The sequence below is a fragment of the Corella eumyota genome, chromosome 4 (genome assembly GCF_963082875.1).
Source record: "Corella eumyota chromosome 4, kaCorEumy4.1, whole genome shotgun sequence".
NCBI classification, from domain to species: domain Eukaryota; kingdom Metazoa; phylum Chordata; class Ascidiacea; order Phlebobranchia; family Corellidae; genus Corella; species Corella eumyota.
The window spans coordinates 968,847-990,001 of NC_137493.1; the positions used below are offsets into that span (position 1 = coordinate 968,847).

General features: G+C 29.7%; 1 protein-coding gene across 1 annotated transcript in view; it reads left to right on the forward strand.

Annotated features, from left to right (window-relative positions):
• The first annotated feature begins 572 nt into the window (after nucleotides 1–572).
• Nucleotides 573–21,155, forward strand: part of LOC145751363 (sushi, von Willebrand factor type A, EGF and pentraxin domain-containing protein 1-like) — a 48,930-nt gene continuing 28,347 nt past the window's right edge. Inside the window, exons 1-16 of the mRNA XM_082567481.1 lie at nucleotides 573–844; nucleotides 6,402–6,477; nucleotides 7,112–7,308; nucleotides 9,247–9,708; nucleotides 9,908–10,109; nucleotides 10,509–10,660; nucleotides 10,841–10,967; nucleotides 11,246–11,364; nucleotides 13,573–13,773; nucleotides 14,563–14,739; nucleotides 15,389–15,565; nucleotides 16,052–16,240; nucleotides 16,695–16,880; nucleotides 17,094–17,270; nucleotides 19,841–20,020; nucleotides 20,787–20,981. Of these exons, the coding sequence (XP_082423607.1) occupies nucleotides 688–844; nucleotides 6,402–6,477; nucleotides 7,112–7,308; nucleotides 9,247–9,708; nucleotides 9,908–10,109; nucleotides 10,509–10,660; nucleotides 10,841–10,967; nucleotides 11,246–11,364; nucleotides 13,573–13,773; nucleotides 14,563–14,739; nucleotides 15,389–15,565; nucleotides 16,052–16,240; nucleotides 16,695–16,880; nucleotides 17,094–17,270; nucleotides 19,841–20,020; nucleotides 20,787–20,981 (2,974 nt within the window). The 5' untranslated portion in view covers nucleotides 573–687. The remainder of the gene's footprint in view (nucleotides 845–6,401; nucleotides 6,478–7,111; nucleotides 7,309–9,246; nucleotides 9,709–9,907; nucleotides 10,110–10,508; nucleotides 10,661–10,840; nucleotides 10,968–11,245; nucleotides 11,365–13,572; nucleotides 13,774–14,562; nucleotides 14,740–15,388; nucleotides 15,566–16,051; nucleotides 16,241–16,694; nucleotides 16,881–17,093; nucleotides 17,271–19,840; nucleotides 20,021–20,786; nucleotides 20,982–21,155) is intronic.

Here is a 21,155-nt window from a genome sequence, read left to right on the forward strand (position 1 = left end):
AATAATGCGTTATATGATATGGGAAGGTATCAAGATATAACAATAAACTATTATGTAACGCAAAACATACTTATGTTCAAATCTTTGTTAAAATTAGGTTTTTAGAACAAAAAAATGTTACTTTTTTGTCAAAAAATGAAATAAATGTAGGACATAATTATATATAAAAGAAAATAATTAAATATATCATATTTTTGTTATAAAAACTATTAAAAAATAGCAAAAAAAGAACAATAATGATATTTAAAAGATATTAATATATTGACATAGGATTTAATTTAAGATTAATCGTCTTAAGGTAACCGTCGTTTAAGTTAGCGCCACAAGTTTTGTTTATTTGTGGATTTAAAGTTGATTCTAGAAAGTGAGAACTTCCGCTGCCAGATAATTGCGAAATCCGCTTAAACTTTAAAGCTTAATTTTAACCAGTTTTTAATTAAAAGTTAGAATAGTAAAATTAAAAATAAGTCATTTAAGTAGCTAGCCACAATCTTGAACCATATTTTATATATAGAAATTTTTCTTTATCTTAATTTTAATCAATTTTTAAAAATAACTTTTTTTTAGATTTTGTGTGAAGTTTTAATCTGCTTTAGCCTAAGGGATTAAGCGGTGAAGTTGATTGTTAAAGACAATCAGGTATTGTTACGTCACACAAGTCCTTTATTGTATAATAAGAAGATTAAAATGAGGATTTTTTGGGCGTTTTTGGCGTCTTTTTTTGTGGCAAGTTTTTGCGAGGAAATTTTAACTCCGGAAGTGGTTTCGGCGGAATCGGGAATTTTAGCGGAAACCGGAATTTCGGCGGAGTCAACAGACAGAAGCAAACGACAAAGTGGACCTCGTAAGTTCATTAATTAATCATTTTTTAATTAGTTAATATTTTAAAAAAAATGTTAAAAACGTAATTAAAAAAATAATAACGATAGCATCGTCGTATAGTCCTAATCTTTAATTAAAGTTCTTTTATCTTATTATTTTTGTTTGTTTATTAATTTTTTTTACACTTGACCACTCACGCATTAAACAAATTGACCGATAGTCACGTGACCTTAACATAATCACGTGATATTTACCAGATGAAAGATGAATGCTAAATTAGGGATTACTTTAAAGTTTAAAAGATCACAAATTTTAGTTTTCGAGGTTTTATGCGACTTAACCCAGTATAAAGCACGTTCTTATCTGTTTATTTAATGAGGTTTTAAAATGGTTTTTAAGGTTTAAGTTATTGAGAATAAGGTTTTGTATACCTAGAACTTGATCAACTAGTTTTACGGAATTTAAAAAGCTTTTTATCCTCGATTTTTTATTATAAATTTTGATGGTTTGAGCCTGGATTTTATTTTTTTATTTTTAAGTCCTAAAATTATTGGATTTTCTTATTTATTTATTTATTTTGGGTTTTCGCGCATTGATAAAAGTAAATAATAAATACGATATACAATTAATATTACAACAATGCGATGGGAAAAAATGACAAAATCAATTTAATGATTTAAAACATGCCAAAAGTATTAATGTTCACATAAAGATATTAAGTATGTTATGGCATGGTCACCAAACCCAATTGTTTAACAAAATAATATTTAAATTTTAAAAAAATATATTTTTGCAAAATATTTAAACCTAATAACGCAATAATGTGTAAAAATATAGTTGCATAATAGTGGTTTTCAATTTAAAAGAAAGGTTTCTTTACAAAAACTCTAGGAATTTAATCGATAACATCATAATCTAAACACCAAAACACAAATATTTTGGCTTAATGTCTGACACTTTAACATATTTGTTGAGGATACAAACAAACCACAGACAAAGTTCTAACTTGAGTTTAAATACAGGCATTAATATTTTTAATTTTTAAATTCAATTTTTTTCCTTTTTTGCAACTTTTACTTATGTATATTTATTACCCACAATCCTTTCTGCAGACGACAGTATCTTGGAGTTGTTTATGTCGTAAACAATGACGTAACAATAGCCTCGTTGTCTTAAATGTTGTTGTGTGGTATAAGTTGATTTGCAGCGGATGTGGTTTTAAACTTGAAGTGTTTGGTTTTTTAAATTTTTAGTTTGTCGTGGTTTTGTTGAATAAATTACCGATGCCCTTGTAAATGACCTTGAAATATGTAATCTGGTTGCGCTCAGTAATATTTCATTTAAATCTCAATTTGACCTCCCATTTAGTAAAAACTCCACTTTTATCTCCCTTTAAACCCCGTTTAGTAACCCTCGAGTTCAAACCCCCAATTCGACCCTTATTTTAACTCTTTTTAGTAAAATTTTATTTTTACCCTTCTTTGGCCCCCACTTTAACCCAGTTTAGTAAATTTTATTTCAAACCCTTATTTGACTCCTATATTTTATTCCTTTTAGTAAACTTTATTTTTACTTCTATTTAAACTCTTTTTTATATCATATTCAGTAAAACCCATATTTAATAAAACCCCCATTCCAACTCCCTATTTGACCCCTATTTAATAAAACTTAATTTTAACCGTAAATTTAAAACGTATTTCTCCTTTAAATCTTGTCATAACTTATTCCAAAATACACATTTAATTTAACCCAGCAGCAATGTTGTTCCAATTAATCGACCTCTAACCATTAACAAGTGCAGCTACTTAAACCTTATATTAATAATATTAGAGTAAGTATTTAATCACAGGTTTGCGTGCATTAAATAATATCGTGGGTGGGCGAGAAAGTGTTTACTATCAACTTAAAAGTTGTTGCTAGACGTGAGTTTTTCAGGGTTTTTAAACTTTGATAATTTAAATGTTGATTGATTTTTATTAAAATGGACAAAACTTTTAAAAATATTTTATTTTGAAAAAAATTTGGGGCTTAAACTTAATGAATTTTTTTGGCTTGAATCTTTTTTATTTAAATTAATTGCTAATTTGTCAATTTGAAAGGCCGGTTTTAAGTAAAAATATGTACCAAAAGTTCTAAATTTACTCGCAAATTCGTTCTTTTTTAATTTTATTCGCTTTTCCAGTTGCTTTTTATAAATATTTCAATTTAAAGGGCACAAGTTGACTTAAAATATGTATTAAAAGTTTTAAAGTTTACTCCGTAAATCAGTTTTTTAAAGTATATTTCAGAAATCCGTTTTTTTTTTCTTTTAAATTTTATCCGCAAATCCGCTTTTATTCTTTTAAAATTATCCATTTTTTTATTCATCTGCGTATCCAATTTTCCTGATTTTCACGATAACAAAATCTCAATCAGTAAAACTCAGAAGTGCAAAAAACGCCGACACCAAAATTTTTATTTTTAAATTTGAAACTGTGAATTTTTCACGGCCCATTTAAAACCTCTTTGTTTGTGTTTATACAAAAACTCTTTAAAAAATGAACTGTTGAAATATATTGTCTACGTAATAAGCGGGATTCTATTTAGTTTTATGACGTCATTATTGGTGGTTAAAAAGTTTATGCTTATTATTTTTCAAGTACACTTAACCTTAATATTATGATCCGTGAAAACGTAGAATTTTGTGTGATGTCATAAAGAGGGTATTGTTTTAATAGTAAGATATGTTAAAAATGGATTGTGACGTCATAATTAAATAATTTTTACAATAGAAAATTTTTGAAATAATTTAATTATTCTGCAAAACATTTTTTTTTATTTGTGTAACAATGTTGATTGTTCAAACGATTGTTATGTAGTAAATAAAACATAAATGACTCGGTTTCAATTATTCTAATTTAAAAGTTTTATGTTTTAAAATTATTGAGCTAAGTGTACATTTAAAAAAGTTAATTTGTTTTAACAAAATACAAAAAATGTTTCAACAAATTTAAAACATTTTAAGTAGTTTTCAAGTTTATTAAAATTTTTGTCAATTTTTAAACCCATTTCATTTTTTTATTTAGGTTTTTCGCACATTGATAAAAGTAAATAATAAATACAATTAATATTACAACAATGCGATGGGAAAAAATGACAAAATCAATTTAATGATTTAAGACATGCCAAAAGTATTAATGTTCACATAAAGATTTTAAGTATGTTATGGCATGGTCACCAAACCCAGAAAAGTTTAAATTCAAATTTTTTTTAAATTTTAAATTTTAATTTTTCCGCCCAAATAAAAGTAGTAAAAAAGTTTGCAATAAATATTACAATAATGCAATTACAATAATGCAATGTTTACATAAAGATTTTATGTTATGGCATGGTCACCACATCTCGACCAAAAGACAAATCTAAAAAACTAAATTAATTTTTAACACAAATCGACTTAACAAAACTTGTTAATTTTCCAGACAATTAAGGTTAACCATTGACTAAACAACTTTATTGACTTTACGATCTCAAATTTAATTTAAATTTACTTTGTAATCAGCACTATTTGTTCCTATGTAGTTCCCAGACAGAAGTTTTGTATTTATTTCCTTTTTATTTGCAGACAAAAGCTTTATTTTGTTTGGTGGATTTTAAGTAAACGTTGTGGTGGCTAATTATTGGTGCAAAACGCTTTTTAGGTTTTTAATTATTTAATTAAAATGTTGCTCAATAAGTATAAGTAAAAAGATTATTATTTAAGAACACTTTTCACTAAAAAAACTAATTAAAAAGTTAATTGATTAATTAAAACAACTGTCAATAAAAAAGGGTAAAAGTGAATTTTATTTATAAATAATAATCATTAAAGAACACTAATAAAAAGTTAATTATTTAATTAAAATGATAAAAAAAGTTGCAAAAAATATTTAAGATTCTATCTTTAACATTGTTGGTCAAATAATATAAGATTATGACGTCATTACTACGACGAAGGAAACCGATTATGACGTAACAGTTAACACAAACCACTAACAAACCAATGGGGATAAAGTTTGGATTAAGAAATTTGTGTCATTCAACAAAAATAACAAATTCAACTTCAGGGATTTCACACCGAGATCTATTTTCCTCTCACGATACAAGTCGCGGTCAAGTGTCTGTGACGTCATATTTGTTTATTTCGTCATAATTTAATAATTCTATTTATTGGTTTAAATTTAGTTTTTGTTAAAATTTTTAAAGAAAATAAATGAAAATATTAAGTTTTACAAATTCTAGTTTATTAAATCTCAACTTTTTCGTTTGTTAAATTTCATGATTTTAAATTGATTCCGGTTTGTTGATAGTTTGGTTAAAATATTAAATTTCGCTTCGTTAAAATGAAATCTAAGATGTTGGGGACATTGCGTTGTAATTATGTCGGTATAGAAAGCAGTTTATGTCTAAAATTGCGAGGTTTAAATTTATTCAAAATTTAATAGAAAAAATAAAAGTTTAAATTTTTTTAAATGTAAAAAAAATTTTTGATTTTGATTTTTTTTACGTTTTTTTCTTTACGAAATTAATTTTGTTTAAAAGTTTTAAAAATGTTAACTTTTTAATAAAATTTAATACCAATTAGAAATGAATGATTATTATTCACAACGTTAAGTCTCTTAAGTAATATTAAATTGTGCCAATCTTAATAATCTCTTATCAGTTAATGATATTATATATTAAGTTAATTAATAATATACTTGGTGATTACAATCTGTCAATTTTGCAACTTTTTCGATTTTATTTTGGTTTCCGCGGATTAACATAACTTCCACCTCGACCACCTGTTCTTAAATTGTTTACGTAACAAGCACAACCACGTGATGTCATAATGAAAAGGCCATTTTCAGCCAAATTTTTAAAATTTTTAAATTTTTTGAAAGATTTAGTTTTTAAAATATTATTTAATAAAAAAATAAAAACCTGAAAAATACAAAATTTAAATAAATAAAATTTTTCAGATTTAATTAATTTAAATTTTGTAGATTTTTCTAAACTATAAATATGTGAAAATGTGGATTATTTGTATTTTGGCACCTAAGCCGACTATTTGTCTAAATAAACTTTTAAGTAAGATTAAGTGAGGCATGAAGTTTGTTGTTACTTTAACCTGGGTTGGAATATCTTCGAATCATTATAATTTAACATTAACGACTCGTGTTAAACTTGTTAATTAATCGATAATAAAAGAAAAAATTATGTATTTAAAAATTGGGTTAAAATTGTAAATATTAGTTGATAGCCTGCGCTTGACATTTTAATTGTTGTAATATGGTCGCAACTCTTAACTAATATTTGCTCATAATAATTTACACATACCCTACCCAAGCTTATAGGATTTCAATGTCACTTAACTAAAATAAGTAAAATAAAGCACGTTGTGGGGTTTAATTAGTAATTAATAAAGCGCACAAAATATTATAAAATTTTAGAATCAAAACAACAAAAAATAAACATTAAAAAATGCACAAAACTTAATTTTAACAATTTATAACTTTAGTGTATTTTTAAATTATATTAATCCTAAAATTTTTAATTTTTAATTTCAATTTTTATTTTTTTAGCTGTACCTCCTCCCACTGATTTAATCATCGATGTCGTTAAGGAAACTGGGTTCAGAGTAAGATGGACCCCAGCGAGGTAAACTTAAAACATTTGTTTAAAACTTAAATTTAATTCATATTTTACTTGTTATTTGTAGCAAGTTTTAAATTAATGTTTTTAATTATATTCCAGTGTTGCAAATTATTATGATAAATGATTCGCTATCTTTAGAAAAAATAGCAATTTTACGTAATTTATAATTTTTATCTATTGCTTACAACTAATTACAGTTTTAAACTCCTTATTAAGGCAAATGTAATCTTTCTTAATTTTTTTTAAACATAATTGCAACGGTTATAAACATTTACATGAAATGATATTTGTACTGGGACCAATATACAACAGTTACAACATTTATAGTTAATATTTTTTAAATTATTATAAAAAGTTAGATTTTGACATTTTATTAGTATTATATTTTAAACATACTTTTTTGCAGCATTTTAAAAGTTAACAATATACATATACTAGTTCCAAATTAAAATAAAGATGTAATTTTATGTTAAGGTCGCGCATTCGACCTTCCCACATCAAGGATAAGATACAAAAAAATAAAATAAAGTTTCACATTATGTTATTGCTAAAAACGGCTTAATTTATATTGTACAGTGCTTTAGATATAATTTGTTAATTAACATCAATTTTTCTTATGTTATGCTTTATATTGTAGTGGGATAACGGGAAATTACATCACAGTTCGTGAGATTGGAGGAGATGGTCTACAAGAAGCAAAGCTAAAACCCAGAGTCCGGAAAGTGAAAATAACCGACCTCAAACCAGGAACTTATTACGAAGTTGAAGTGAAATCTTTACATGGATCGAGGAGCAGTGGTTCCCTGGTGCTAAGAAGGCAAACTAGACCGGCAGGTGGGGCTATTTTTTTTTAATTTTTTTAAAAGTTTGGTAGTTTGGTTAAGCGGTCATGGCAGCGGACTATGAGCCGAAAGGTTTCTGGTTTGAGCCCCACCATTGTCACACTATTCGGTCTTAAGCTCAGCGTTTTTAGACAGCTCGATCACTTACGTCACAACTGCACAATATTATTTAATAAAAAATATAAAACCTATCACCTTAAGGTAATATGTAAAAAATGGTAGTTTAGAGTATCGTTTATGGCATTGGATTATGAGCCGAAAGGTTTCGAGTTCGAGCCGCACCAATGCCACAATATTTTCTTTTGAGCTCGACGCTTACAAAATGTTATTACGTCACAATAGCATACCTTTTCCCAATAAAATTTAAACATAAGGTAACATAAAAAACGTCATCAAAAATAATTTCCTATGTTTGATTAAAATATATAAATTTTATAAGTTTATGTTAAAAATTCTTTCCATTTTTATAAAAACTCTTAAGTTACCACTTTTGTGCTAAACGATGACAAAGTACACACTTAAGTCACCACACCCACTCGATTAGGGTCTCAAGTATGTTACAATTGTCACTCGACGTTTAATATCTAAAATTCCATAAAATAATTTAATTTTTTATAAATTTGAGGTCAAGTTAAAAATGTATTGTGCGTGTTGACCAATCAAATAATGACATTTTTACTTGTTAAACATAAATCTTAAGTTTTAGGAAAAATAAAATAAATGTTTGTACATAATTTAAAGTTAAAGTAAAGGTTAATTACGGCTTATGATACAAACTTTATATTAAACCTATAATTTATAACTTAACATCTTGTAATATACAATAAACCAACATTTTTGGTGTTAAAATAAAAGGTTAACAAGGTTAACTTACATAGCTTAACTATTACAAACTTAAACCAATTCTGGCGCAGAATATTCAAATTTCGCGGTTTATTAAAATAGTTGTGACGTAGACAATGAAACCATTGTTATGTCATGGTAACTTGTAGTGTATACAAACGGTTCATTGAAGTTTGGAAAATCAGAAACAAATTAAAATTCGATTTGTCTTGCAAGTTGACTTTTCTTATTTGTGACGTCATAGTTAGCCCATTGTAAACAGGATCTACAAAGCGCTATAGCACGGTAAAGGTTTAAATTATCAATCAACGCTTTATTAAAAGATCTAATAAAGGTTTATATTATGTTGGTTATAAGCACGTGTAAGCTATTTTGTCAACACTTTAAAATAATTTATTTGTGAATGTGGATTTGAATATTTAAAGAAATTATAATTTTTTAACGTGCTGAAAGTTTTATTAACTTTTAACTTAATTTTTTTAAGGGTTTTTAATTTTAGAAGTCAACGCTTTTAACTTAACCGGCAGCATGGTGTAGTGGTAAGAACACTTGCTACACCACACATGAAGTCGTGGGTTCAATTCCCACTGATCTCATGCTGTAGCGCTCTTGAGTAAGGCGCTATAAACAGTATGAACTCCTGCTGAGCCAGCACTTAACCAGCAGCTTAATTATCAGGCAATTAGAATCTATAATATCCCAAACTGCAAAAGTCAACTCGAGGTTGGGTCAGGGTAAATGACGTTACTCTATGTTTAAGTTATGAAGTCGACCTTCCTACATCGAGGATAAATTAATAAAAAAATAAAAACACCAACCGTGTTTGATTGACGGTTACGTGACTAAGCTACCTAATTACCGGACCTTAAAAATAACTTCACGCCACTCTACAGTCGACTTATTTTACGCATGATTGGGTTTCGATGACGTAATTAGAGAGTAAAATTGACCCAGTTTAAATTTTGATTAACTCATTGTGGTTTATAACAATTAGAAATAAACTTGATTGTGTTTGATAAGGTGTATTGTTTAGAACAATGGGTATTGTTATTATAATAAACATAATCACTGAACTTTTTATTTTTAGATGAATTTGATTCCCACCACGACAATATCATCGAAAACACTTTACTCGCCTCATCACATGACCCTACGTCACACCAGGGCGGCTCTTCGTCATCAGGAACCCATCATGTCGTGACGTCATCAGGAGGGTCGACTGTGGATGGAACTCGTCGAATTGTGACGTCAATAAATGGAAATCACACGGTTGTGACGACATCGGGAGGTCGTCGAATTGTGACGTCATCGGGCGGTGGACACACTATGACGTCATCAGGAGGTTCTACAGGAGGTGGACGTCACGTGATTACGTCATCAGGAGGTTCTTCCTCGTCGACAGGCGGTGGTGGTGATCGCGTTGTGACGTCATCAAGTGGTTCTACGTCATTGAACGGAGGTGGTCAGGTTGGAAACCGAATCCACAATCATTTTACGTCACAGGGGGGCGCTTCAACGTCCGGAGGAGACGAATTTGATGTAGAACGAGGTAAGTCACGTGACTACGCGATAATGACGTCATAAAATATATTAAAACAATGCATTTTGTTGACCTCACGTTAAAACATTAAATACGATTATGACATCATACTTTTATTCGAATGACGTCATATTAAATACGACTATGACATCATACATTCATTCCAATTAACGTAACATTAGATACAATTATGACGTCATATTTTTAGGACGCCACAGCGGGGGAACGTTTTTCCAGGATTGTCATAAATCCCAGAAGACGGATTTGGTAATTTTAACGGACGGATCGTGGAGCGTGGGTCCTCAGAACTTCCGGAAGATGCAGGATTTCATCATCAGTTTGGCGGAGGCTTTTACGATTAGTTTTGATGCTGTTCTGATCGGGATGGCTCAATACTCGGATGACCCGAGGTAAGGGACAACTAATATTAAGTTTTGTTGCGTGGTATGGGTATAATAACGGACCGAAAGGTTATGGGTTCGAGCCACACCAATGCCACACTATTCACACTTAAACCCGGCGTTTACAGATAGCTTAAACACGTCACAAAAGTGCACCCTTTCCAATAAAAATAAAATTCTTTTTTAGGTGATAAGGAAAATAGACGTAAACAAAACAATCTAGAAATTAAAGACTGCATTATTTAGTATATTTAATATAACAATCTCTCATATTCATGACGCATAATACACTCTATTGTTTCATAAAATTTTAGTTGTATATCTTTCATAACTTTATTACATATAATAAACACATAATACTCTATTGTTAATTAAAAATATAAACAATCAAGTTTCCCTTTGTTCTAGAACTGAGTTTAACTTGAACGACCACCCCACCCAGGACGAACTGATCGAAGCCATCAACAACGTCCCATATAAAGGGGGAAACACCGCCACTGGGGCCGCTCTTGATTACATCACAGACAACCTTTTTAAACGAGAAAACGGAGCGCGACAAGGTAATGACGTCATTATAACGTCATAGTGTCCAATTGTTGTGCTTATTACCTTAAGGTTTGATCTATACTGTGACATTATAAAGTGTAAAAATGACGTCACAATTAATGGTTGCGAATATATTTGTGACGTAGTGTGTTGGATAATAACGTCATAATGCTATTGGTTATTTGTTGTGACAGGAGTGTTAAAAACAGCTGTTATCATCACCGACGGCGAGTCTATCCTTGATGACGTCACAGAGCCAGCCATGCGACTCAGGGAAGCAGGAGTAGAAGTTTTCTCCATCGGCGTGGGTGCCGCACTTCGGTTAGTACCCCTGTTGTTTAATATTAGGTGGTTATAGTTGTTTATTACTAGAGGTAATGGAACAAAGATATAGCTTGGTAAACATTTATCGGAACCAGACATTAGACTTTATAAAACTACTTCCCATCAATGACATTGACTTGACCTTGCAAAAATAAAATTGTGTCATCTTTCAATGTCAAATTGGGCAATGATAAATTATCAAATAATTTGTAATTAGCAAGCAATTTATTTTTAATATTTAATTAAATTTTTTTTACAACAAAGTTTTGATTTAGATCTGAGCTTGAAGATATTGCCTCCAAACCATCCCGCCAACACGTTTTCTCTGTCAACAACTTTGATGACATTAAAGATATTAAAAACATACTCTTGAAAGATGTCTGCAAACCTATTGGTAAGTTTTACAATCTTTGTATATTACTAATTAAATAACGTCATTAAAAACGATATTTTTGTTGTATTTTGAAATGGTTTTTGACTTACGAAAACTGTTTTACGGAATAGGCGTTTGACCGAAAATCAAATGCCCTATAAGGTTATTTTACCGAAATTTAAGACATCTATATTAACCCAAGCTTATTCTAGTTATTTTCTAAAAAATGTTATATCATCTTCGAATACATTAAGATTTAAATTTCGGTAAAATCTCAATATTCTAAAATTCCGGGAATATGTCCATTCGGTTTATTGGGTTTCCGGTAAAAGGGGGTCACTGTTTTGAAATCATTTCTTGGTCATTAGTTAAAGATTTTTTGCTGACCTTTGTTAAAGGATTTGTTATTTTCTCCTATCTTCTATAATATAAAATATCTAGCTTTGTTCTTCTTATAATGTAGCCCGATAAATGAACAATTTTTCCCTAATCCTTTAACGAGGCCTGATTATCGACTAAATTAGACTTTAAAGTGGAGAACTACAAGTTATGTGGGTTTATAACGTTGTTAAACAACAATAGTTTCACAAAACATTGTAAAGAAACTATCACTTTAAAAAATTTAGTTAACTGCATTTTATGTGAATTTTTTTACAGGTATATTTTTATTTTTTTTAAATTATTTATTCGGTTTGATTGCTTTAACGTTTAAGTAGTTTTTAATAGGAATTTGCGTTTTGTTTTTTAGGGTTTTAAGTCAGAGTAACACAAACATAAAACATTGCAAAAAAATAGAATTTAAAAAAAATTGTTAACTTTATTTTATTTAAAATATTTTATAATGCATTTTAATTGAAAATTGGTTGTTGGTTAGTTTAATTGACTGTTTAAGTAGTTGTTAATACAATTATTATGCTGTATTATCTAAGTTTTAAGTCAAAAATACAAAATTTATCGGGTTTTGATTCTCTTTGAAAGGTTTTCTAAACAACAAAAAGCCGCAAATATGTATAGTGTGACGTCACGTTGGGTCGATTTAGTGATTGTGACGTTATTGTGGTTACTGCTAAATGACCCAAATCCCTCCCAAAATAGAAACCCGGTTGTAATTGAATATTATTGTTATGGGTTAGATGGGTTATTGAAATATTAAGTGATAGTGTGGGTGAATAATGTTGTGATGGGGTTTATAATTGGGTTTATTAAAATATACACAATGCCCTAATGCATTGTTTTTACATTTTTATAATATTGTTATTGCATTGTTAATTACATTGTTGTTACATTGTTATTGCATTGTTTTTCATTGTTTTAACTTTGTGATTTAAATTGTTTTTACATTGTTATAACATTGTTTTAACATTGTTTTTCATTGTTTTAACTTTGCTATTTAAATTGTTTTTACATTGTTATAACATTGTTTTAACATTGTTTTTCACTGTTTTAACTTTGTGATTTAAATTGTTTTTACATTGTTATAACATTGTTTTTTTTACATTGTTAATTACATTGTTGTTACATTGTTATCACATTGTTAATTACATTGTTGTTACATTGTTATTGCATTGTTTTTTCATTGTTTTAACAAGAATTTAAATTAATTAAAATTTTAACAGTTTAGGTTTACTTAAATACGTTAAATTTTAAATTGCAAATCGAAATTTAAATATTTTTAAAAATTTTGTAAATTAAAGGTTTAAAATTCTCTTAAACTTATTAAGTTACTGAATACACAGAATCTTAATGTCATACTTATTTATGATACACTTAATCCAATAATGGTTTGAAGATAATAGCTTGTGTGTATTACATGAATGACTTTGTTGTTAAAACGTCTGTGTTATCGATATATTTATTGTTCACCTAGAGAAAGTTATTCAATCTAAATATTATCTTTTAAATATTTATATAACTTGACAATAAGAAAAAGACTTAAAAAAATAAAGATGCAGAAAAAATACCAAATTAAAATCAAATCCATTCAAAATTTAAATGATTTTTTAGTGTAATCTATACAAAAAAAAATTAATTTTGAATCAAAAACTTTATTTTATTTATTTACACTTTTATGTTTTAAATATTTGTTTCTATTTTAGCAAAAGAAAAACTATGTAATTTAAATAAAATTATTTAAATTTTTTAGTTAAATTTCGAATAAAATATACAGAAAACTTAACAATTTAGAATAAAAAAAATAATTTTTTATACTTTTATGTTTTTTATTTTCAGCTTTATGTCGCGACCTCGCTCCTCCTTCCCGTGGTTCAATGTCCTGCAGTGCTGAGAGATTAATCCAAGATACAACTTGCACATTCACCTGTAATCAAGATTATGAGCTCAAAGTTGGAAGCCAGAATATTGGTGAAGTTTCTTTAACGAGAATCTGTCTCAAAACTGGATACTGGAACGCACCAGAACCTATTTGTATCCGTAAGTTAAATTTAATAACTTAAGTTAGTCAATAGCTCGTTTAGGTTTACTTAAATACGTTAACTAATATTTGCCCATATTTGCCCGCCTATTAACTAATATTTGCCCGCCTTTTGACTAATATACAACTCTTAACTATATATTTGCCTATATATTTGCCCGTGTTTTAACTAATATTTGCCCATATTTGCCCACTTTTTAACTAATATTTGCCCATATTTGCCCGCTTCTTAACTAATATTTGCCCATATTTGCCCGTCTCTTGACTAATATACAACTCTTAACAAATATTTGCCCATGATAATTTACCTGCACACCACAAACAACAGTTTTATTTATTTTAAAATTCTACAAAAAAGGAAATAAATACACATACATACGCCAATTTATTTATATATAGGCCACTAAGCTTCATTATCTATATTTTTGTTAAAACAAGTGTTCATTTATTATGCAAAATTAGTTAGGCTTGTTACAAAATTTGCCATTTAATTAGTTAAACATTTTTTCGTTTTTTAATTTCATGGTTAAACGAACTTTTAAGCGTTGGAAATTTGCACAAAAATTATACATAAAAAGGTTAATTTTTAAGCCGTACGTTTTACAAGTAAATGTGAAATGAAACAGAATAATCTTTCAATTACTTTACAATTACACCTAAGATCACGTTTGTTTACAAAACATTATTTCACGCTTCTTTAACGCTAAATTTTAATCTTTAAATATTGTTAAATATTTCAACTTCTAATTCATTTAACCCAGTATAACTTACTCTTTTGCTCCACCTAGCGACCATATGTACGGACTTGGAGCCGCCACCAAACGGGAGGTTTGCTTGCTCGCAGGAGAACAGAATAGGGAGCGTTTGTACGTTGACCTGTGACGTAGGGTATGAGACGTTTGGTGACGTCACACCAAGATGTCAATCGGACAGTTCGTGGTCTTCAAATAATGCTGGATGTCTACGTGAGTTTACTTTGTAATTTATTTCAAGTTTTTTTTACTACTTTTGGATCTTTTTTTTATCACCTTATAATGATAGGTTTTAATTTTTATTGAGTAAGAGTGAGCTGTTGTGACGTGTTTAATCTATTTGTAAACGGTGGGCTCAAGGGCGAACCGTGTGGCATTGGTTCGGCTCGAACCTGAAACCTTTTGGTGTGTTTAAGCTATCTGTAAACACCTGGCTCAAGGGCAAATAGTGTGGCATTGGTGCGACTCGAACCCGAAACCTTTAGGTGTGTTTAAGCTATCTGTAAACGCCGGACTTAAGGGTGAAAGTGTGGCATTGGTGCGACTCGAACTCAAAACCTTTTGTGTGTTTGAGCTATCCGTGTACGCCAGGTTCAAAAGTGAATAATGTGGCATCGGTGCGACTCGAACCCAAAACCTTTTGGTGTGTTTAAGCTATCTGTAAACTCAAGGGCAAATAGTGTGGCATTGGTGCGGCTCGAAGCAGAAACCTTTAGGTGTGTTTAAGCTATCTGTAAACACCTGGCTCAAGGGCGAATAGTTTAGCATTGGTGTGGCTCGAACCTAAAACCTTTTGGCTCGTAATTTGATGCCAAGGATGGTAAATCACATCATCGAACTAATTTCAACAGTTTTTGTCCAGTTATTACTTGTATACGAGCGACACCACCCGACCACGGTAAAGTGACTTGCACGGACAAGAACAAGTACGCCTCCCAGTGTTCGTTTTCGTGCAAAAAAGGTTATGAAATGGAGGGGGAATCACCGGTGACGTGTCAGGGAACTGGTAGATGGAGCCAAGCGTTTCCGACATGCTCCAGTAAGTATATTAATACGTTTAAAAGTTGGCTTATTTACTTTGTTAGTATCCTGTTTCTGTGGTTTGTTTAATGTTTACCATAAGGTTAAGTTTTGTCTATTCTTAATTAATCAGGTTAGGATTTTACTTTTTTATTACAATGATTGGTTTTTATTTTCTAATTTATAAGGATATTATATTGTCAGGCTTAAAAGCGAATAGTGTGTCATTGGTGCGGCTCGAACCCTAAACCTTTTGGTGTGTTTAAGCTCTCCGTAAACGCCAGTTTTAGGGGTGATTAGTGTGGCATTGGTGCGGTTCAAACCCTAAACATTTTGGTTCGTTATCAGATGTCCTAACCGGTATACCACACTACCGGACTAGTTTCAAAATCAACATTATACAGATTTCGGTTTCACCAAATTTATTCAAAATTTTTAAATCGAATCAAGTTTTTAAAAATACCTTTTTTTCACTATTTTTAAATGTTAAAAACTTAATTTTCAGGAATAACTTGTTCCCGTTTAAACAACTTGGACCACGGTTCAACCACGTGCACAGACTCGATCAACTTTAACTCAAAGTGCTCCTTCACGTGTTTGGAAGGTTACGAACTTTTGGGCTCATCTCTCGCCACTTGCGGCGGTCTAAGAAAGTGGAAACTGTCAATCAAAAAACAATTTCCAGTTTGTGAGAGTAAGTGACGTCATAGATATCTATAATGATTTAATAACTGTGATTGAATACCACATGTTGCGTAATAATTTGATTTACAAATAATTTAAAAGGTTGATTTCTTTGTTGAGGTATTGTTTTAAAACTAAGGTATTTTTGGAGTTTTCTTTTTAACTTTATTAGTTTAGTATTTAAAAACTAGGCTTGTTATAAATTAAACTACAAATGTTTAATTAAAAGATAGTAAATTGTTTAAAAATAAATTCAAAAAAGCATATAATAGATTTAGCCCAAAATAAATAAAAATATTCCAAATATATTCGGTTTGACCTCATAAATTGTTATTTTTTTTCTTCAACTTTTGAGGATTAATTCAAGCTAATGTTTAAAACTAAATGATGTTATATTATGTCCCACAGATCAGTTTTACTTAAACATTTAAGTTAAAAAAATGTTAAACAATTTTTTTTACCAGGAATCCGATGTGACGAACCCCAATTAAGCGACCACGTGACCCGGCAATGCACAGATGGAAATTATTACGGAAGTCAATGTAGTTTCAGGTGCGATGTGGGATATAATCTGGTGGGGGAAACCAACACGGAATGTACTGGGACTAAATCGATGGGGGATTGGACGCACAGTTCACCTTCTTGTCAACGTAAGATTGGTTTAACTGTTACGTCATAGAAACAAACGCCTTTAGTTGTTACGTAATAGAGAAAAATCACATAGGATTGGTTTAATTGTTACGTTATAGAAAAAAATTTTAACATAAGGTTAGTTTAATTGTTAGGTCATAAATATCTAGATTTTATAACAACTTAAGTAAAATCTTGTTGAATGAACTGATTTTTTAATTATTACGTCATAGTTGTCACTTGTCCGTTTCTGGATCCGAGCCCGAACGCCGAAGTTTTATGCACGGACCGAAATAATTACAGATCGAAATGTAATCTTCTCTGCAATGAAGGATACGAGTTGGTGGCTGACAGTTTGATCACTTGTGGCGCTAGTGGGCGGTGGAAGGGAGGATTGTCAAGTTGTAAACGTAAGTCTCGAGTTCGAATCTAGGCAATGGCAGATTTTAAATTAAGTTAAAAGTGAGGACCTAATAGTAATTTTTATTAAAACGCTGATTACTTGCGTTTATTATAAAAATAACTTTTTATTTTAAAATTATCTACTTTTAAAGTAAAACCCTTTAATTTAAACAAAAAAAAAATATGTTAATAAAAAATAAATTCAACTTCTACGCAATATTACCTCAAAATTTAAATAAATAATTGCAAAAATTTAAACAATCAAAAATCGTCTCTAAATTAATTCGTCTAAATTTTCCAAAAATTGTCATTAAAAATATATTAAGTTTCTATGCAACGCTACCTTAAAGTTTAAAGATAAGTAATTGCGCCAATTACATGCGTTTATTATAAAACTAACCCTGTACTTCTTAACTTTGCGCTTTTTCATATAAAAAAACTATATATTTTAAAGAAAAAAAAAACATGTAAAATAAAGAACAACTTTCATTAAAAAATAAATTCAATTACTACACACCAACTAAATTTTTAAAAAAATAATTGCAAAAAGTTATGAACTTTTAAAAATCGTCGTTAAAAATGGTTTTTGCTTTGCAAAATTTCCGACAAAAAGATGAACTCGTTTGTCTGCAACTCACGAAATCTTGTTGTTTATCTTATTTTTAGAGGCAAGGTTGAAGCCCGTGGCGCTGAGACTATGTTGCTTATTAGATTAACTGATCAGACAAGCCCCGGGGTTTAACTTGAAAATTAAAGCTTAAAAGGTCATGAAAATGTGATTTTGAGATAATATTGAGCAAGAAGAAAAGCAGAACTAACTTAACGAGCGAGGCTTAACAATATTATTTAAAAAATAAGAATACATTAATTCGAAAATAGTCAAATTATAGGAATTTTAAAGGTTTTTGAAAATAGCAAAAAAACGGCAAAGTTGTAAAGCGTAACATAACAAAAAAAATTTACATATAGCTAAGGCTAAGAAAAATTATTAGAAAAAAAAATATAAAAATAAATATTTTAAAACAGACATACCTATATGCAAATGAAGCATATAGATTATGTATAGTTAAGGTTGCAATATTAGGACATATAAATCTAGTAAATTGCTTACAATAATTTCAGTATCTTTAGACGTAATTTTAAATCGCATTTTCAGGTTTTTAAGCTTAAAGTTCAACTTCAGATCTTCAGTAACTACAAAGAAATATTTTATTAAATCAACTCGTAATTTTCTGCTGCGCTCATGCGAATATAATGAACGAAAATCTATGTAATTCGAGCAGCCTAAACCATGTGCTCAGCGAGGCGGCGAGCATATACCGCGCGTGTTTTTTTTCTGTTAACCTATTATAGTCATGCATTGTATGCTGTGACGTGGTGCGTTAAAAGAAAGTGAAAATAGGAAAAATTTTAACGGATTAGTTTCGTCTGCTTTAAAACTTGGGGTTGTAAGCGTAGTTGTGCAAGGGAAAAGTTGAATCTAAAGTTGCAGTTTTTACAAGTTCTTCCTTTAGCAAAAATTTTTAGTTTTTGAAAGATCAAGAAGATAAAAATATAGATTACGCGCTAATTTATGCACAAAAAAGACAGTTCAATATATTTTATTTAGTTTATTATATGCAGGTATTCCAATATATAGATTTTAATAATTAACTAACAAGTAAAATGTAGTTAGAAAGAGTAAAATAGATGTAGAAAAAATATTACTAGATAGACAGATGTTATGACTGATTTAAGGCCAGGAGCGGATGACGTGACATATTGGTGTCCACTTTCGCTAGAGAGCTTGTCATGTACTGTGACGTCATAGTTAGTATCGACAAGTTCTCTCAGTGGGACTTGATAACCGCTATACGTCGCTGCTGAGCGAAGATTGACAGCTCAAAATATTTAAAAAGTTGTGTAAGTTAAAAAATGTTAAATTTTTCTTAAATTTAAGTAAAAATAATATTTAAAATGCTAAAAAAAGGAAAAAAACGCACCGACGTATTTCTTAACATTTATTCTAATTTAAAAATTTTAAAAGTAAACATCATTATGTTACTTTAACGAAAAACATAATTAAAATACCATATACTCGCTTTTTGCTTAGGTTTCGTTTTTGCCAGTAATTACCATCACGTGATTGAGGTCGGTAAGACGATGTCTGGCAACTTATTCAACCGTTTCCTCGCATATTCTTAAAACAAACATTTTTGTCGAATGAATAACTCACATTTTTTTACTCTATTTTAACTTTTTTCAAAAATGTAAGATATACCAACCAAAGAACGATAATAAGTCAAATTTAAAATGTATAATTGTTTTTTTAAATCTGTTAAAATTGTTTCAAATTTGTTTAAATTTCAAAAATGACAAATTAGAAAGAGTTTTGATGTTATATGTGCTTATCTTAATATAATGGAGATTATTTAAATTTATATGCCTACAAAATAACTATTACTGCTGTTTGTTGTGCGTTGGTAAATTATTGCGGGCAAACATTAGTTAAGAGTTGCGACCATATTATAACAATTAATATCTCGGCAGAAGGTCGTGCTATCGACTAGTTGTATATTAAAATCTTTCTTTTTTATAGGAATCCGTTGCGAGGAATTGAACCCGATCACCTTTGGTTCAATCTCATGTTCAGACGAGCAATATTACGCATCAGAATGTACGTACTCCTGTAATACCGGCTACCAGCTAACATTCGGGTCTAGGATCAGAAGATGTCAGTCCGATCGATCTTTTGACGGCGTGGCTGCTATTTGCTCTAGTAAGTATACGCGAGGTTCCGCGTTCGAATCTTAATAGAGCCTGGCTGATTGCTAAAACGTTAATCGTGTATTTTAAGATTAATAATGTTGTAAAAATGTGTTAAACAGCATTTAAAATAAAATATAACAAGCTTAGATTAATATATATTGCCTGTAGACTTTATAACGGGTAGTTATTAATATATTTCTTGCGATTTAAAGTTTAAAAAGGTCTTAAAAATTTTAAAATTAAAGTAAAAATAAAAGAGCTTGTTTATCGTTAGTTCTTCCCATGACAAAATCACTATAAATCCTATAAACCTTAAACCTCATAAGCTTTACCATTCTCTCTACTTTAAATCCGCGTCAGTTTCGCTTGTTTTGTACAAAGTTAGTTTTGTCTAAACATGGGTAAACCGAAACAAGAAACAACACTTAAAAAATAATTTAACTAAAATTAAAAATGTTGTATTTTCGTAATAAACAGTATATATATAATAACTATAAGAAACCAATATATTTGCTCTGTAATTTTTGCTATTTTTTACCTTTTAAATTAAATTTTTTGGCATCAATAAAAAGCAAATAAAATAATTAACAATAAATATCATATTGATGCAACCTAAAAGAGAACAAAAATTTGGGATTTAAAACACATCATAATTAGTAATGTTTACATCAATTATAAATAATGCATCATTATGCTTATTTTTTTAATTTATATATTTATAGTCTCAATTTAATAAATTTTTTTCATTCTTTTTAATGAAATATTTTAATTTTTAGTCCGGCAATGTTTCGCTGCGGTTCCACCACTGAACGGAAAAGTAAAATGTTTTGACGCCAATAACTTTGGTTCCACGTGCACATTTACCTGCAACCTCGGGTTCGAGTTGGACGTGCCGGAACAGGGGGTCCGGAAGGTTGACCGAACGTGCCAGGCTGATGCGCAATGGACGAACACGCAACCAATCTGCAGATGTAAAAATTTTTTTTTATAATTTTTAAAATGAAATACTCGCAGTGTGGTAAAGTGGTCAGAACACTTGGCTTCACTACATGAGTTTGTGGGTTCCATTCCCACTGCCGTCATGCCGTAACACCCTTGAGTAAGGCGCTATAAACGGTACGAAGTTAGCCAATACCTAATCTGCA